The 20058-nt window shown below is 46.3% G+C and overlaps 1 protein-coding gene across 3 annotated transcripts; it reads right to left on the bottom strand.

The window, feature by feature from the left end:
* Nucleotides 1-2115: 2115 nt before the first annotated feature.
* On the bottom strand, nt 2116-19782 carry LOC119173955 (arylsulfatase B). 3 transcript variants are annotated; one of them, XM_037424736.2, is made up of 9 exons: nt 19638-19782; nt 18190-18349; nt 15659-15771; nt 14606-14716; nt 11947-12072; nt 8999-9125; nt 6271-6567; nt 4193-4701; nt 2116-3139 (listed from the first exon to the last, which is right to left on the bottom strand). In XM_037424736.2, exons 1-9 carry the CDS (start codon nt 19728-19730, stop codon nt 2975-2977), a joined length of 1701 nt encoding a protein of 566 aa, XP_037280633.2. In that variant the 5' UTR covers nt 19731-19782; the 3' UTR covers nt 2116-2974. The 3 variants fall into 3 exon arrangements, with proteins under 3 accessions (XP_037280633.2, XP_075751137.1, XP_075751136.1); XM_075895022.1 differs by lacking the exon at nt 6271-6567; XM_075895021.1 differs by lacking the exon at nt 18190-18349 and having other exon boundaries at nt 19638-19773.
* Nucleotides 19783-20058: the final 276 nt, after the last annotated feature.

Genomic DNA, 20058 nt, shown 5'->3' on the forward strand with positions numbered 1-20058 from the left:
TATCTTATAACAGCAAAAACAAATGCCTACAACTGCAACTATAGTCATGTAACTCAATAACATCACATATCTGAAGCACCATACATTTACACGAGCTCCTTTGTTCAGTACACCTACAATGAATTATGTTGCTGGGTGTGTGCTCATGCGCAATCGAAATGTGGTTTTCTGGCTACGCTATTGATTTACTGGCTATCGCATTTTCGATGCGAATTTCTATGAGCCCGGTGGCTTCACAACACTGCTTCTGAAGAAAACAAATACGGTGGCTTTACTGCTACAGGAGAAGGTAATTTTGTTTTTATTTTAAGAATTTTATACGTTTTTCACTTCGCGATGCAAGTTCTATACAGGCGTGGATTGCAAAAACGTTCCAAAAGCCCGGTGAGTTCATGATTGAAATTGTGTACTCCGACTTGACAGAGCAACGTATAAGGTGTGGCCAAACGTCTGTGTAGTTTTTGTTATGTTTTGTTGTTTTAATTTGGAGTACATATTGACGCGATAGCGTTAAAGAACTTGTTTCGCAGAAATTCCTGTGTCGGTGTTGGGGGTCGGCATCGTTGATTGTGAGCGAAAAATATTGTGCGTAACCGAAAAAATTGAGAAAGATGCAAATAGAATAAACTATTCTAAGTGTGAGTGAGGATCGAACCAGGGTGGTTTGCGTGGAAGGCGGGTGTTGTACCACACATCCACGCGTCTGCTTGGAAAGACAGTGGAAATAAATTCCTCTGCTTGGAAATGTTGTGAAAGCAACTTTCATATGCTTTCCCAAACGCACGCGTCCTGCACACATGCCTCCCAGTGCGACATGTGATACCGCAGTAATAAGGACGCGTTCACATTGAGCATTCCGGCCGCCGAAAATGCGACGAATCCAAATAGGCGGCGGCCAGGTCTGCCGAAAGGGCCCTCACGCTTATCACTCTCGAACCGATTTTTTTTTTTGCGGCGTCTGCCACTGAATCGGTCGCCGCGGAATAATAGAAGCGCTATAGTCAAGGAATTTCAAAAAAATGGCGGCCAAGCCCTACTCACATTTCATGTCGCAGTGCACGTAACCGAATGTTGTAACCAACGGGCATTTCACCCACTCTGTGCCTTCCCGCCCCTATTTCGTGGAAGAAGAGGTGACCGAGATTGTCCTTGGCGTGACCGAGCTTGACGTGGTCTTGCAAAGCAAGACGAACCCACCAACGCCGCTGGCGTCGGCTGTTTTTTTTTTCTGTTCTTCATGCATTAGAAGACAGTGACCTGCCGGAAAAGTAAGCAGTACTGCTTATTCTTGCTTCCCACGTTCGAGAATCATCGAATACAAGACCACCGGATAGCCTTGTGGCGTTTGCGAGCCGCGACAACAACCGGATAACAGAGAATTCATCCCGCGTTGGCCCCGGGGTAGATTGAATATTCGGCGGCGCGGGTCGCGTCCAGTGCGAACTACGCTGCGTTTCGGAGCTGTAGAAAGCGGATCTTTAGTGGGAACTAAGGGTAATGCGTGGTACAAGCGTACGTTGCGATTCGGCGTCATAACGTGTGATTATCATGACTTCGTACATGACCTCACTACAAAAGGCACACACATTACTGTTCTTTTTTTCCTTAACGCCACGTAGCAGGTACATAGAAAGCTCGAAAAGATTTCATGACCACAATTGATTGATTGATTTGTGGGGTTTGACGTCCCAAAACCACCATATGATTATGAGAGACGCCGTAGTGGAGGGCTCCGGAAATTTCGACCACCTGGGGTTCTTTAACGTGCACCCAAATCCGAGTACACGGGCCTACAACATTTCCGCATCCATCGGAAATGCAGCCGCCGCAGCCGGGATTCCATCCCGCGACCTGCGAATCAGCAGCCGAGTACCTTAGCCACTATAGACCACCACGGCGCGGCCATGACCACAATCACCCGTGGTTTAAAGCATGGTATACCTATTTCGCAGAATGCAACGATATGCGAAAGCTGCACTGACACAAGCGATGTTGAACTCTGTACGTACTAGTGACGGGATATAGTTATCGCGTTCAACTCTTAAAGGGGCAGCTTGAGATCCACAAATTTTATTTAGGGGTGGGTTATACGCAAGAAAATACAGTAGCGACGTAAACAGTGCATCAAGATCTTTATTCACCCAGTACCTATGAAGGATTCTATCTTTATAGATTGGCCCCCGAATGAACAGTGACGATTATGGAGCCATTGTGCCGCAGTTTAAGTGGACAAGGAAGGTGACAAGTATCAGCACCTGTCATTGTCATCATCCTAGCTTTACACGTCCCTTCGGCGTCATAGGGGCAAGCTATCTAAAGCTTGCAGTCTCTCTTAGGAATTCGCCCAAGATGACTAAAAGGCAGAAGCTATGTTTTTTTTCAGTAAATATTTGTTGATCATACCTCAACTCTCGAATATTTCTCCAGCTAGTGCGTTTTTGCACGGCTTTCTGGATTGTAACGTCATAGCGTTGTCGTTACGCAAGATTTTGATGATCTGTGACTTCCAGACGACGTCCTATTCACCTTTTTATTAACGCCTCCCTGGGCGCCGCCATAGCCCTCCTTGGGCTGTGCAAATTGGCGCGTCTCCTCGAAAATGCACTGACAACGCTGCGCCCTTAGCCTTTGCACTCCCGCGCACAGCCCATCATGGCGGTGTTTTTTCCTTCCCGTGAAAAGGTGTATAGACGTCATTTCGTGATTCTTTGCGTCCCTCGAGATGACGCCACCATCAGTTATTTTAGCATTTGATGAGACCTCTGAGGCTGTCGCTTTAAATTCTATGCACCTCGATCAACGACAGCTTTTTCAATGAAATTGAAGCACATCAAAGGCTGCAAGAGCCGTAAATCGGAGCAAAGGACTTTCTTCGAGTAGTTCGTTAATAAATTATTTTCTGCTTACACCTGCAGTCAAAACTGGAGAATATGTTTGAAGACGGGAAGTAAAGGGAAGCCGTAGGTTGGCAACGTCAAGGACAGGGACAGCTGCGATTTGTAGTCCGGGCGGCATGTTCCCAAGGTGCCCAGACGCAGTCGTTGAAAGAAGGGTATCCCATCGGGTCCACGATAAGGGGCTTTGGTGGCACCACGGCTCCTGTGTACGACTCCAGCTTCTTCGATAACCTGTCCGTCACCTGCGGGATAAGCACGCAGCGTCCTTCGATTCGAATAAAATGCGTGGGCAAGAACGAAGACAAATAACATCGGCACGTTGGCTTCGAAACGGGCACGCCGAAAACCATGGCAGAAAAATGAAGCTTTAAGAAGCAGACGGAAGAGCGGCAATTATTCTTATTACTGCAGTGCAACGCATTAGGAAGCTTCAAGGAACGGGAACTGTTATACGTCTAAATTAAAGAAAAATGTAAGCAATGACCGCGGATAACGCTCGCCATAGCTGTCGGGCTTGGCCTGACCGTCCCAACGTGGGAGCGGCCCACTGCTCGTCGAGTAGTGCAGCTCAGGACTTTCAATAAAGTTTCGCATCCATCCATCTATTGCCACGTCATTAGTACATAAAAAGAATGTTTCGATTGCCGTAGCGGATGGATTACCAGACAGCTCAAGGGTATCGTATCACACATTTGAGAATATATTATTGTGTTTGCTTTTCTTTAGGTTTGGACAACGTTTCTGTAGCGGACGGATTACCAGCTCAAGGGTATCTCAAGGGTATCGTATCACACATTTGAGAATATTTTACTGTGTTTGCTTTTCTTTAGGTTTGGATAGCGTTTCCGTAGCGGGCGGATTACCAGACAGCTCAAGGGTATCGTATCACACATTTGAGAATATTTTATTGTGTTTGCTTTTGCTTAGGTTGTGATATATTGTTAGCTGGGACGTGATTTACGTACATGCCCTGTACTGGGCATACACGTGAATGTCATGCGATCTGTGATTGTCTTGCTTCTCATGATTACCGTGCACTCTTAAAAAAGAAGAAGAGAGCGGGCGTATCACTATTTATGAAACACAAATCTACTTAAGCCTACTCATGCGCATTGGATTACCCCCTTTGATCAAAGGAATGAATGTGTGAGCCCCAGCCAAAACGAACAGCTTCGATCGCCTCTTGAACAACCTCGTCTGTACACAAACCCAGTCTCATTCACCCCTCGAATGCTTTCCATTTTTAAACGAACCCACCTTGCCAACCAGTTCCAGATTTCTAACTGTACTCTTACCGAAGGAAGTGTGGAGGAGAGGTCATTGAGTTCACAAGGGTCGCTTTCAATGTCGAACAGGTAGCGACCCTCACCACGCGGGTTGAATCCCGACTGCTGAGGCGAGCACCGAACCGCAGCCTTCACACGCCAGCCGTCTAAAGCTCCTGGAAGGCCTGGTGCCTCAACGTGCAACTCTTCCAGGGTCTTCCAGGCCAGCGAGGACTTCATCAACAGGTCCAAATACTCCTCCGCCGCCGCCTCGCTTTCAAACCCGGGCATGCCGCCTGGTACCGGGAAGTGTTTCTGGAGTGCCTTGTCGTTGAACGGGTTCGTATGGTTGGACGTCGAACTTGTGAATACTAAGAGCTTGTGGTTGCCGTCGCGGTAGCCCGACACCCCAGAAGCAGTGTCCATGTTGATGAGGAATTCGCTGCGAGGCCAGGCTGATGTACTGCCGCTTTTCGCCGTGGATAGCGCTGGCCACAGGTCGAGGCCGTCGATGGTGCCTAAGTCACTGACGTTACCGCCTGGCGAGAGAGAATCGTTATTGCAGAGAGACATAGAACAAGCTCCCTACTGGAGGAAAAAAATGTTCAGTCATCCTATGTTCACCTATTTGCTAATCTGCATGGAGAAAGGAAGCCACAAAAAAAAAAAACGAATGGCAATGTTTCCCTTGCATTCCGTATTTCGCGTAGTTGTTTATGAGTGTGGGGGAAACGATTCAAAATCAAAATAAAACAAAACATGAAGATGTTGTTATAGCTGACATATCCTAATTACAGTCTTAGCAATCAATGTACTATATGAAAAAAAATAGACGATAGGCCTAACAAGCGGGTGGGGGGGGGGGGCTGTTATTTTTAACGCATGCGCACTCCGAATGACGGAGACGGGCCGGCTCGTTTGATCTCTGCTTCACACACGTGAATCGCCATCCTCTCTCGCGCTTTTACCCCCAGGTAGAAGAAACAGTTCGCGACGGCACGTGATCGATTCGGACTTTATACTGTACATAACGGCGACAACGACGGCAGAGATAGTTCGAGAGTGTCTATATAATTGCTATCGCAATAATACGCGAAAGGAAAAAAGAAGCAGGCAGGTTAAACCGGTAGTACAATAGGTTTGCTACCCTGCACAGGATGGTGCGAAGAGGGTCGGTAATAGGAGATAAATAGAAAAAACAAAAAAGCATACATGCGCACAATCGCAAGACGTTCCAATCAGAGCCGTTCTAACACAACGGTTGAACGCAGAATGTGCGATAGCTAGCGCCCGTACAACCTTCTTCTGAGGTGAAATCCTGTCGATGGTGCAGAAGCTCGTTGCAAAGTGACTGTTTCCGCGAACAGTACTGTACAACCTTCTTCTGAGGTGAAATCCTGTCGATGGTGCAGAAGCTCGTTGCAAAGTGACTGTTTCCGCGAACAGTACTGTGAGGAGCCTCAGAGAAAATTTAATTAAACTGATGTAATAAAAATAGGCGTAAAGACAGTGATATTGGTGACATCTTACTAACATTCACATGCCTAAGTTCCGGTGTGAAATTCAAGCACGAAACTTCCGCCTTCATTTACACTTCTAATAGCTTGATACCCATGATTGTTAAAATAATAACGTTAGAGTCCTGAAAGAATAAAGTATCTCTCTAAAGCATAGGTCGGCAAAACTTGTGGAGCTCGGTCAGACTCGATCATTAAATATCTTTCGAGCTTTTGACTGACTCGGACTCAAACTCACGAAAATTTTTCAGAGGGGGACTCACTCGGACTCAATCTCACCAAAACACTACTCACCCGGACTCACTCAGGCTCAGACTCGCGGTTCGATCTGAGTCTGAGTGAGCTCAATTGAGTCGACTGATAAGCGAGTGCGCCGACCTACGGTCAGAAGTGGTTCAATGTGTAACTTTATGAGGACCTTCTAAGGTTTTTAAAGAATTCTAAGTTTTCTAAGGTTTAAAGAACGCTCAGGTTCATGCCTCCCGGCTGGGCAGGAAGCAACACATCCCGCTGCATACCTGCATGCACATACCGCTACATAACCTACATGTACAGCGTCTTTTTTAGCTACGGCTTAAGAATAGCACTCACCGGCAGCCGAGTAGAGAGTGGGCATCCAGTCGACCAGGTGAGCGAGTCGAGGCAAAACGACGCCGGTGCCGGGCAGGAGGAGCGGGCTCCAGACAATCGCCGGTACGCGAATGCCGCCTTCCCAGAGCGTGCCCTTGACGCCTCGCAACGGCCAATTGGAGCCCGTGTTCGAGCACATGCCCCGCGGCATTCCCCCGTTGTCACTGGCGAACACTATGACGCTGTTGGCGAGCATACCACGAGAGTGCAGGGCCTCCGCGATACGACCGACCGCTTCGTCCAATGCGTCCACCGTACCTGGCGAGAAACCGACCCGCGTGCAGTTTCTTGGCCACAGCGACTGTATGAGCACTCTCGGCAAGTTTCGCCGTCGCCGTCGGTGTTGCCGTCATGCTCCGTATAAAGTCCAAATGACACCCTGCGCGTCGAATGTTTACGCTCTGGCAGAGACAGTTGTTCGTCCGCGCTCGTGCGTGTATGCTCATTTCGTGCGCGCTGCAAGTTTTGAGCTGTTTGCCGTTCTTCGCAACTTTTTCCTGTAGTATTCATCACTTCGCCCTTATAGCGAAACAATGCGAAATACATTTACGCTCAACTACATCGAAGACATGTTTCATTTTCGTGTTATACAAATTCCTAAACAAAGTGATCAGTCAGGTGTTTGTTTTTGCTATCACACTCGTTGCTGACCTTGCAGAGAAACAATGATTTTTTCTTTATTATTTTGCAATAAGGACGTGCATGTGTGTAATCGTGTACTGTTTAAATCACGCCATACATACTCTGTGACATGTTTTGTATCGACCGACAGAGGGCACTGATGCAAATATTGTCGATAATGGTGATATGTCGTTCAAAATCCATCCATTGTTCTACAAAAGTGTCAAAAAACAAGGAGAGACCAAGCTTAGTTTGTTGAAGTGCTTTTCAAGACTACGTAGACTTATTTGGCGGCTAGTGTTGTTTAAAAAAAACGAATGGCTGCGTTTCTCATTCTGTATTTCGCGTAATCAGTTGCCTATAGCAATAACCTATTACAGTGAACTCTTACTTGAACGCTTAAGTGTGCGCATGAGGGGGGTGGCGCTGCGACGAACATGCAACCCCACCACCCTCTATGAAGGAAAACCCTACGCACTCCTATGCTTGTACGAACGTCGTTTTAACGAATATTTCAGAATACCGAACTTTTAAAAAATACCCGCCACCATTCATGTGCATTATGGGTAAAAATGTTTTCTGTAAAATGAACTTCGAAATAGTGAATACTTCAGTTGAACCAACTTGATCTCTCGACGCAGGATCATTTTTTTAAATAATTCAATAACTTTTCTGCACTCTGCGATGCGTGCCATCCCTTAACCACCCTTCCGTCGGCGGCGGTAGCCATAGATCGTGCATGCTGCACCACCGTGGCAAAGAGGCCGTGTGGGAGACGAAAATTAGCCACGTGCGTTTCAGTACCTGCGCATAACTATCAGATTTGGAAATTTTCCCAGTCTCTAATCGAAGCTCTAGGATATATAAAAAAAAAGATGCGAGACTCCGTGTCACAGTAAATTAGCTGTGCCCTGGCAGCGCACAGAAGCGTATACAGACTCTCGAGTCTCTGGACACAGTTGTTTCTTCTTGCTCATTAAGGGCGCCATTCCGAATGAACATTACCTATTATATTCAAAATATATTGCATTTCACGCATTTGGCTTTACTTCTGCTGTGTACAATTCGGATCAGTATTCTAGCAAATATTCAGCTTGGACAATTTTTTGTATTCCTTGAAGTTCGCCCAAGTTAGAGTTCGCTGCATTACATTCCAAGCTTTTCAGTCCCTGGCGTACAGCGTAGCCAGGAGGGCAGAGGTAGGGGCCTTTTCTATCCCCGAAGTTTTTTAGTTTAACAATTGCAAATAGAGGCTCTCGTACAAATACATGCAAAGATATGCTTGAACTTTCTGTAAGGATTGTTGAAATCACTCTTCCTTCCGTACGTTTCTCCTTTCCTTCGGCAACGCCTCTGCTCTTCGTATATTTACACACACAGACACACACACACACACACACACACACACACACACACACACGCACGCACACACAGAGACACGCACGCACGCACGCACACACACAGACACGCACGCACACACACACACACGCACGCACAGACACACACACACAGACACACACGCACGCACACACACAGACACACAGACACACACGCACGCACACACACACACACACACACAGACACACACACAGACACACACACAGACACACACACACATACAGACACACAGACACACACACAGACACACACACAGACACACACACACATACAGACACACAGACAGACACACACGCACACACGCACGCACGCCCACACACACACACAGACAGACACACAGACAGACACACACACACACAGACAGACAGACAGACAGACAGACAGACAGACAGACAGACAGACAGATAGATAGATAGATAGATAGATAGATAGATAGATAGATAGATAGATAGATAGATAGATAGATAGATAGATAGATAGATAGATAGATAGATAGATAGATAGATAGATAGATAGATAGATAGATAGATAGATAGATAGATAGATAGATAGATAGATAGATAGATAGATAGATAGATAGATAGATAGATAGATCTACTTGAAGACGACCGGTGCGAATAGCAGCACACATTGTTAAAGTGTCACTGCTTGTACATTGTGCTCAGCTCACCCGCGAGAAGCGTCCTGTTACGATCGCCGATGTACGGAAACTTGGCCAGGTTCCTTTCCGGCGCATCGGTCGTCCGAGTCATCGTCTCGCCATGCGCCGCCAGGGAAGCCATGTACATGAACAGCGGCTGTAGGGCACACAAGAGCAAAGCGTATATTTCAAACGAGGCGCAATTGCCTCTGCCTGACTTCTTTTTATTCGCAAACGAAAGAAGGTTGACTTACCAACGAGTGGTAATTTGTTTTCTTGCTATCCAGGATTGTTATAGGGCACGTTAAGTCGGCTCGAAATGATTCGTCGCGTCGGATGCTATGCATCCTGAAAATTAGGTCTTACCTTGCAGTTCCTCATTCATATTCTCATTCATATTCATATTCCTCATTCCTCATTGCTTTCCGACGCACACTTGACCGTATCACTCTGCTACATAAGATTGTACGCAGCCGCAGTTGCATTGAAGCACCGATTACTCTTTGTGATTCAGCACGACGAACCACGCACCGATCTCACCCACTCAACATTGTTCCCTTCCAGCCATTTGTAAATTGATTTAAGCATTCCTTTTTTCCAGCCGTTGTTGAGATTTGGAACAACCTAGATGGATCCCTACGCGAAAAACCAATTGAACTGTTTTTGAAAGAACTGCCTAACCATATTTTGTAATATGTTTTAAATGCTTTGTATGTTTCTTTGGTATTGCTTAATGTATGTTCGTTCCTTTTCCTAATGTACCCACTCCTGCCATGTCTCGTGTATCGAGACAGCAGTATCTGTAAATAAATAAATAAATATACACATACACTACAACCTTGAGACAAAGTACACTGACCATTGCCATCCGAAAACGCTTTGCGTCTGCGCCGTCAAGTGGCGAGCTGTCTTGCGGTCGAAAGCATTTGTCTGACATGTCGGCAGAGCGATGCTCTTGGCAGCAGACGGTTCGCCCCATAGATGGCGTAGACGGCGATTTCGTCATGCACTTCCATGGTCAGTGCCCTTTTGCTCACGGGTGTACACACACCTGAGTACGGCACTTACTACCAATTGCTTGTTGTGTGCGCAGGATTCCGTCTACTGTCGACCGCGAAAGTTTGCGGGATCTGCAGCACGTGGCGGAGCGACGAAAAACTAGAATCACTGTATAAGCTACCTTTAGGTCGTTGCGTATGCTACCCAAGGGTAGGCCCCGCCGCGGTGCTAGTGGCAAAGGTGCTCGGCTGCTGACCCGCAGGTCGCGAGATCAAATCCCGGCTGCGGCGGCCTGATTTTTCGATGGAGGCGAAAATGCCGAGGCCCGTGTGCTCAGATTTGGGTGCACGTTAAAGAACCCCAGGTGGTCGAAATTTTCGGGGCCCTCTACTACGGTGTCTCTCATAATCATATGGCGGTTTTGGGACGTTAAACCCCACATATCAATCATTACCTAATGGTAGCATATACAGTAGTTCTATACGAAAAACTGCATCACTGCCGCTGCGTCACCTATATATCGTGACACGGCGGGTGTTGAAACTATCGGACTCGGTGATTAGCGATGGCACGATTAGACAACGCGACACGCCGGCTTTTATCGTGGAGGCTGCTGTCCATATCTTCAACACCCACCGCTTCACAGTAGGTGGCGCAGCGATGTTATTTTTTGTCGTTCCGCCACGTGCGGCAGATTTCGCGAAATTCTGCGGCCAGCAGTACATAAATGGCAATGCGCATGCGCAAACTCAACCAGTGAAGCGTAAGTGCAATAATCAACCAAGAACACGCACGAGTAACAGAAGCCACCGAACATAACAACGCAAAGAAAAAAAAAGCAGGCCATCAGCACTCTAATTTTCTACCGTAAAGAAAAGCCATCCCTTTAGCCAACGATGACAGAAATTGCTCACCAGCACACTGATTAGAAGGGGTGTGGTCGTAAGTACATGTGTATGTGAATACGTGTATGAATAAGGGTTGGTTTGTGGGGTTTAACGTCCCAAAACCACCATATGATTATGAGAGACGCCGTAGTGGAGGGCTCCGGAAATTTTGACCACCTGGGGTTCTTTAACGTGCACCCAAATTTGAGTACACGGGCCTACAACATTTCCGCCTCCATCGGAATTGCAGCCGCCACAGCCGGGATTCGATCCCGCGACCTGCGGGTCAGCAGCCGAGTACCTTAGACACTAGACCACCGTGGAGGGGCTGTATGAATAAGGGGGCGCTAATTTCAAGATGCCATTGTTTTACCAAATAGCCAAACACAGCAAGGTCTAAAAGCGCGCAGTGCACAGCACACTTTCGGGTCGGCATCTCGCTGCAACCTCGAGCGCAGGTGTTTTCTCAATAATAATAAAAAGTTTTAGAACCGGGCCCCCACCCGCCCACGTATACGCACGCTCTTGCGTTCCTTTGTACTCCCAGCTGCACCTGTAGAGAATACAAAGGAACGCGAAAGCATTTGTGTGCAGGCAGCTTGGGGTACCCGGAACTGAAGCTCTCCGTTAATTATTGTGGTTTAACGCCCGAAAAACCCCCGATGTGATTATGAGCGACGCCGTAGCGGAGGGCTCCGGAAATTGTGACCACCTGGGGTTCTCTAAGGTGCACCTCAATCTAAGCAAATGGGTCTCAAGCATTTTCGCCTGCATAGGAAATGCGGCCGCCAGGGCCGGGATTCGATCCCGCGACCTTCGGGTCAGCACTCAAGCACCAGGACCACTGGACTGCGAATAAGTTGCACCCTGAATTTCGATATTAGGGCTGGCTTGAGAGGGTTGCGCACGAGTGCCTTTTTGAGTGGCGTACAGGGTTAGTGAGGAATCATTTATGAAGCTAGGGTATGCAGGAGGGAGGATTAAGGGGATCCTGTTTGTGAGAGGAGGAGTGTCAGGCGGTGCCCGAGAGAGTGAGCGGGTGTATGAATTCCCGCGAGTGCGATGCCTGCGTCAAACGACAGCGACTCCAACCTTGTCCGTGTCGTGCTTGGAGATGATGTCGACTGCCCTGTTCGTGATGAGGTCAGTGTCGTACACGCCGTCCGCATCGGTCACCAGCTGCTCGTCGTCCCAGTAGTCACGGCCACATCTGTTGTCCTGAAAAAAAGTAGTAATATTAAAGCAACGATAATGACTAGCCTATTCAAATACTGCTTCTTCCGCGCACTAATAATAAATAGAACAAATTTCCTTTGCAAAAGCTGTATTATTTTACTTTTCACACGTTAATTGCTTTAATGCTGTGTTCTTATAGACGTATTCTGCCGTTTTTTTTTTCAGTTTTATGCTCGAAACTGTATTGTTGTTTAACGTTGCGTTCTTATAGAAGTCTTTTGCTATTTTTCCAGTTTTATGCTCGAAACTTTATTGTTGATTTTAAAGGATTGTTTTACTTTTGTTGACCCGTTGTACAGCCGCGGCCACGTCTATGCATAACGCGCGAGCAGCCGGTTTCGTAGCGACACCTTTCGACCGTTGCGGGTTGTCACGTCGCGTTCACAGGAGCATGCTCGGCCTTGGAAGCATGCAGGCCTGCTCTGCACGGGTTAAAACGTTGGAAGTACAGTGTAGTTGTATGGTATGCTTGTTTAACCAGATAACCGCGCTCGCTCAGGGCGCTTTCGTCATATGCATTTCATAAGACGAAGCGCGTGTTTTTTTTTTTTTTTGCTTTGATATCGCTATAAGCATGTGCAGTTGGCAGGTGTTCTAGCCAGCGGTATCCTCTACCCACTTGTTGGAAATGTTGTGCAATTTTTTTTTTATGCAGTGGCTGACGACGATGAAGAAGTATACCGGTGTGATTTCTACGGATAACAAAATTCGTCCCAGGAATATCGCCAAGTAATCAATACTGCTATAACAGGTATGCGTGAAGTGGGAATGCGCCGCAGTTATTAGGTGATCGAGAACAAGTTTTCTAGCTGATTGGAGCATAGGACAACCCAGTCGTTACGCAATTTTTTGCCCCGCCGCGGTGGTCTAGTGGCTAAGGTACTCGGCTGCTGACCCGCAGGGCACGGGTTCGAATCCCGGCTGCGGCGGCTGCATTTCCGATGGAGGCGGAAATGTTGTAGGCCCGTGTGCTCAGATTTGGGTGCACGTTAAAGAACCCCAGGTGGTCGAAATTTCCGGAGCCCTCCACTACGGCGTCTCTCATAATCATGTAGTGGTTTTGGGACGTTAAACTCCACATATCAATCAATCAATCAAATAAATTACGCAATTTGCACTGTGTGACACCTGGCTGTTCCTTTGATGCTATAAAACGCTTTATTACTCATATTAACGTGATTCCTTTCCTGAAATCAAGCCTGCCTAAGGCCAGTCTAGATAATGGGTTCCAAGCAATGGCGTGGCTTATTAGAATACTGGGTGGACACAACTACAAAACTGCGCGAAAAAGCGACAACAGAGAAGGCACACACACAATCGCAGACTAGCAACTGAAAGTTTATGGAAGGATACTCATATATAACTGTGTATCCTATATATAGCGTGTGCCTTCTCTGTTTCTTCTCGCTTTCTCGCGCAGTTTTGTAGTTATGAATCACCAACCTTCTCAGCGTTCAGTACTCTTAAATGGGTAGACATGTAGCGGAGCTGGGCTGTAATTCCATTGCGTCTTTAATGTTGTTCATTTACCTAATTATTTTCGTTCGATACTGGTTATGGACGGCGGCGGCAGCGGATAACTACGGCACCGCGCATGACCCGTCTTCTGATCTCATAACAGCTTCCGCTGTAAAAGAGCCAAATTTTACACATTGTCATGATACAAAACGAAAACTATGCGACTTGGTATAAAACTCGTCACATATTTGAAATCAGCATGAAAACCTATGTAAAGAGTGAAAATTCAATTACGCTATAGATTAAAAAAAACTTTTTTTTTCGAGTAGCATCTCTTCTTAAACAGTGTTCAAGAGTAAAGAGCCTACATGACCGGCCGTTTCATCTATAGTCTCCCTGTTGAAGGACAGGATGCCATATGATGCGCGCCTTTTGAATAGGCTGCGTTGATGCACGCTTATCGAGGCACACTATTCATAGGGAATACAAGACGCCGCTCCGCAGGCCTTAACACGTCTGAGCAAAAACTTGACCTTCTCTGAAATCCCTCGTGGGGTACCACCTAAAGGGTACTCTCCCCCATTATCACAAAACAGGTGCGAAGGCTAGCTGACGGGGAAAGTGTGAAAAGGCGAGAGGAGTGGTTGGTGAACGGCTGGATCGGGCACATCTGACTGGCATTGAAGACATTGATCTCGTATAATGATATCCATACGCAGTTGACGCGTCTTTTTTCTAAAACTGAGTCACATGTATACGTTGCATGACAGGATATAAAGATCCAAATGACTCTTTTTGTTTTGTTTTTTTCTTACGGAGTACTTTTCTCCTCTTCGGTCAGTTTCGAAGTCATAAGCTGCTGGCCACGTCTCATAACCGTCATGTCTTATCGACTCTTCTCGCAAAGAAAGGTGTCACGCAGGGAAGTAATAAGCGCGGTTCGTCTACGTATGAAAATCCAAACGACAAATACAGTGCAGTAATGAGACAACCATGCAAACATTTGCGTAAGTCGGCTAGCGAATACACAAGGAGCACTGAGACGAAAAGAACTCACGAAATTCAATCCAGGGAAATAGTAGTACTTTGCAGTGTTGTAGTAGCCGAAGAAAGTGTCGAAACCTCGCCTCGTGGGAGTATAGTCGATGCTGGAGTAGCCAAGGTGCCACTGTGGTGAAGAACAGTGTATCAGAACACGTTAAATGATTTAGTCTTCGTTCATTCGACGAACGATCCCAGCAATCGTACTCGTAGCCGTTCTGAGAGTGCGTCATATGAGCTGGGTATAGCCGAAGCGCAATGATAACATGCGCCCTTCACACGCATCGTGAACAAACACGGCTAGAATTTCGCATATTAGTGGCTAGAACGTACACAAAGCTTCCTATAGAGTTCGAGTTCGGCTGAGCGTCAATCAGTTCACGTACACTAGGGCCTCATTGACATAGTAGCTGCAGCCAGGTTTACGTAACGTTTCAGCCACTAGACATTTTTCACGTTGAAATGGAGGCATAATGCGAAAGGCGTGAATGTGGTCTATTGATAGTGTGAATGCGGTAATTTCTCGAGTAGCCTGTACAAATTCCTGCTTGGCCTTTTGGTTGTTTGAATTCTAATGCCTTAATTCCGTTAGCTACTATATTTGTAAATGGCCTGTAGACGACAGACAGTAAGCTGATATGTTTGTAATTTCTCGCGTCCTTGGCGTTCCTTTTCTGATATTATCACTCTCCCTAAATCCTGGTTCCCTCTATTAAGAGACACTTCATATACCTATAAGGTGGATGAACTTTTAGCAGCACAATTTCTCCGCCGTTAGTAGAATATCTATCACTATATTTATTTTACCCTACCGCAGACAAAGGAAAACAAATACAAAAAAAACACGCAGAGTCAGCGTTATTGAGATCAGTTATTTTGGATAAGTTTCTCAAAGCATATATAAGCTGCAAGGACATAGAATGCCTCTCCGTTTTATATAACATTTGATAAGGTGTTCAACTATAGGAACTATAGTGACATATATTAAAGAAAAAAAATTCCCCCATTGCCTTTCACAATCTGCTCTACTCACAAAAAGCGCACACTATATATATGTACATACGCTTACTTTTCCCAGAGCGTGTGTCTTGTAACCGAGGTCCTTGAGGCGTTCGGCTAATGTAGGGACGCTCAGGTTCATGCCTCCCGGCTGGGCAGGCAGCAACACATCGCGCTGCATACCTGCAAAGCAGACCGAGAGTTTCCCTCATACTATACAAGGCAAAACATGCAACAACATCACCTCAACGACTCATACAGCAGCGCAAAAGACGAGAGCCAGAAAAAGATTATCTTTCTTTGTGCCGTCTGTTGCTCCGTTCTTCAGGTATCATGCATTTCAACAAAATCACCGTGTCTACGTCGTATACTTCAGTATTTGCTGTCGTAGGCCGCGCGCAAGAAACACAACACGGTTCTTTGTTATGAGCGCATTTCGCCTATAATAGACCCGCAGTCAAGTTGGAAGAGCATTGTAACATTCTGGCAGCTCTAAAGAGACACGCTACATGACGGTAAGCAACTTGACACCGGCGAAGTTCTCCCTAAACAGAAGTTGGATCCATCGTAACAGTATTCTGCCAAAGTGAACTTTCAATAAGTAAATCTTAGATTTTGAGTATAATAACTATTTATCTTGTACACCTCCCTAAATACACCACTATATCGTCTTCCACATCCCCTTACTTCCATTGCATCCTAGTATCATTGGTAAATAATACTATTACGATATTATTTAAAACTGCTTAGATACCACTTAATACTGCTTAGATACTACATAAAAAATATTATTTTCAGCTAATATACTTCGAGTCATAATGCACCAGACTATGATGACATCGCACCTGGCGAGGTCACCCAGCCACAGCGAGACTATGCAAAAGGAGAATATAAAGCTGGGCTAAATGTGGTGACCGTATTCTAAACACTTTTAAAACAGCGCATCGATGACGTGCACGAAAGTAAAAAGGGGACAAACTACAGCGTGGACTCGCAACTGAATACTTATTGAAAGCACATGAAAGAAAAAAAATGGGGGGGGGGGGGGGGCTACTTCATCTCTCCCACCCATGTGTCCGCACCACAGCAAAACAAAACCAAGGAAAAAACAACAACAAACCAGCAGTGCACCATGAACCACAGTTAGCGCTGTGTTCTGTCTTCTTCGAAACTTTATTGTTTATCCTGTACATGAAGCGAATGCGTCAGCCTGGATATTCCCTTTTTTTTTTTACTTCCGCCCCCGTCATTGTTGCACTGTTTAAAAAATGTTCAAGCACTGAGCAAGACCAGAAGTCATCTATGAAGTGCTTCAACACTTTTCTTTCTGTCGAGGCCGTAAACAATAGGGGTGAACTTGAGTTATCCCAGGAACACGATGAGTTACAGGAAAAGTAATTACATATTTGAAATAAGCCGAAAAAAAAACTGCGCAAGCCTGTGTAGTTTGATCCAGATCGCTGAAGAAATAAACTAAGATGCTGCTCCCTTAACGCTGCTGCCCGCCAGCGAACTACGCGAACTCGAATCGTCATCCACTGTATTGGCTCAATGGCGACGATTTCCCGCTGCATGAGGGTACGGGTTCAACCACTGGTGATGGCAGTCCCATTTCGCAGCGCCCTTCGCAGTAACCCGCCTTGGCACGGCCCGTTAGCGTATCAGGATATTGAGACATAAAGGTTCCATATTCATTGTTAAGATCGTTCTTATTATACATATGTCCACATCGTATGTTTATCCATGGCCATTGATCTGCAGTGCATGCGTGTATATGAGCGTACTGTATACACGAACTAAACGTGAGACCGACTTTTTTTTTTTTAGTATTACAGCTGCTATGCACAATCAATCCAAATAATCACGTCATGACAGGACGAATCTGGTCTCTATGATGTTGGCTCTCGTCTACGTGTTTTAGTTTATATTAGGCCGATATGACCCAAACTGAAGACGGTAGAAAAGAAAGCGTGCGCGTTAATTAGCTCTAATTTGCACCGTTGCAATCCGCGTGTACTGTACAAGCTCTGAAACGTAAGGCCACCATATCCTGCTATTGAGTGCACAAAGGGTCATTTGTATGCGGCTTTAGAATTTGACCTGTGCATCGGGTTTCGATGATCAACAACTTCGCTTGGCGATATGTTATGTAAATTACGTTCTTATTTAGAAAGGGGAGTGGGTTCAGGGGGGGGGGGGCACTCAGGTCAGTTCAATAGGGAAACACTAAGCTCTTAATCGAGTCCTTAACCTTACCCTTCATGGCAACAACTCTATGAGAATGTGACGATGTGTATCGGAAGTGTTAACTACATAATTTGTTAGCAGTGCCACCACTCTTAACTTTTGGTTACGTGTAAAGATGTGCGCATGTAATGTCGAATTAGGTTTGCCCGCGAACGGGCCACTAGGGTCGGCTTGGCGGTCCCTAGGCGGGACTAGCCGTTTGGCACGGGGTCTTACCTGCGTTTTTTCTGTACCCAAATAAAGTTTTCATCGTCGTTATCCCTCGTTTGTATTCACGAGAATCGTGACTCGCTAACTCGAGAAATTGCTCGCGACAACGGGCTAAGAAGATGGCGCAGTCATGAATGCCCTTACCCATCCTGATTGGGTAGAGGCCTGTCAGAAGAGCCGCCCTGGATGGCGTACATGTTTGCATTGTGTAGTGCTGCGTCAGCAGGAGGCCGTTGGCTGCCAGTGCGTCCAAGTTAGGCGTGGGGATTTGGTAGCCACCCACAAGGCTTGTGTCAGCCCAACCCTGCGCCACGTTTCCAGTCGCATATTGCTGTCGCGTGACAGTCGCAAGATGCCGCGGTGGGCTAGCTAACTTGAGACACGTAGAAACACGGCGATGGCACTAGTGAACATCGTCTGTGCCGCTGCCTACCTTTTGAAGGGTCTTTAGCTTACGCATTATTGCAAGCAAGAGCTTACAAAAGCGCTATTAAGTTTCTCAACGGCGACCGGACTATTATGGCCTCTTGCGAACCATTGACGCGAGCACCAAGCGTTCACATTACCAGCCTCTTTGTTAGTTGTTGTGATATTACAGTTGAATTATATCGAACTTGGTTAACAGCGCATAAACACGTACACAAGGAAGGAGGAAACAAGCAGCAGGGCACTTCCATGTGTCCTTGCTTCTAATGTTGAGGTTTTAACCAAGTTTAAGATGGACCCCAACCAATTAGCCCGACTTGCCGTCTTACAGTTAAGTCCCCTTATAAAAGGCACTGATATAAGAGACAAGTGGGGTATAAGACACACTATAGTGTACTGTATTGAAATATGGTTTCATTAGAAGATGAGACCCTGGTACCCTGCTTATAATAAACGCTTCGTACGTGTAAGGCACAACTGCTTCCCAATGCATGTCTCTTATGAAGGGGCCCAGCTGTACAACGTTGAGTAACGTATTTACACCAAGGGTGGGAATTCCAACTAAAAAAAAAAACAGGTAATGTCAGCACGGTACGCAAGCTACACTGCTTTGCACTCCGTGGCTCTATTTACCCACTCTATCCTTACCGATGTCCTTCCTGTAGAGGACGTCAGAGCTTGTATCATTTCATGTGGGAATGCCCTGAGCCTCTAGGCCTACATCGAATCCTCACTGCCTCCATCTATCAGTAGGAAGGCACTCTTTTCAGCACAGCTCTGAACGACCGGCGAAGACTGATTGACTGGGCCAGCTGGATAGCAGCAGCAAATGAGAGACTAGACTGAGGGTTCTCCCCTCTGCGACTTCACAAACGAAAATTAACGTTTTCGACTACTACTACTACTACTACTACTACTACTACTACTACTACTACTACTACTACTACTACTACTACTACTACTACTGATACCAACATTGTTTATCTATTCTACGTACGATTCACTCCCCCTCCTTATTTGCAGGGTACCAAACAGGCCACGTTCTCAGTCAAACTCTCTGCCCTTCCTTCTTCGTTTCTCTCTCTCAAAGGACAGGGTATAGCAATTTGAGAGGACGCTCTGTTCAGCTTTACGAGGCATCACGCGCAACCAAAGACCGCACTTACCACGTCGTCCGCTAGAATAAAGACCATGTTGGGAGGTTTCTCGATGGTAAGAACCGTCGACGGTGTCACAAATGCGAGCAAAATGAGGATCATGCTGAAACGCAAGTCAAATACGTTTAATCTTTCGGCCTTGTTGGTGCGTCGCGCTTGCGATAGCGACTGGGCTAAAAGGGTTACAGCTAGTAAAGCAAACGTATTTTTTTTTTCGTAAACGCCAGCTGGCGCGGGAAAAGGGGAGGGGCCGAACGGGAGAGCTGCAGCGTATGCGGTGTAAGAACGACACGAAGCGAAGAGAATCACGTTTTACTATGAGCTCCAAATGGATAACTAAATAAAGAAACTGTACTTGTACTAAGCAAGCAACATCTTATCGCATACAAAAAGAAAGCATTCAACAAGATATGTAACACAAATGTAGCCC

The sequence above is a fragment of the Rhipicephalus microplus genome, chromosome 5 (assembly GCF_043290135.1).
Source record: "Rhipicephalus microplus isolate Deutch F79 chromosome 5, USDA_Rmic, whole genome shotgun sequence".
Classification (NCBI taxonomy): Eukaryota; Metazoa; Arthropoda; class Arachnida; order Ixodida; family Ixodidae; genus Rhipicephalus; species Rhipicephalus microplus.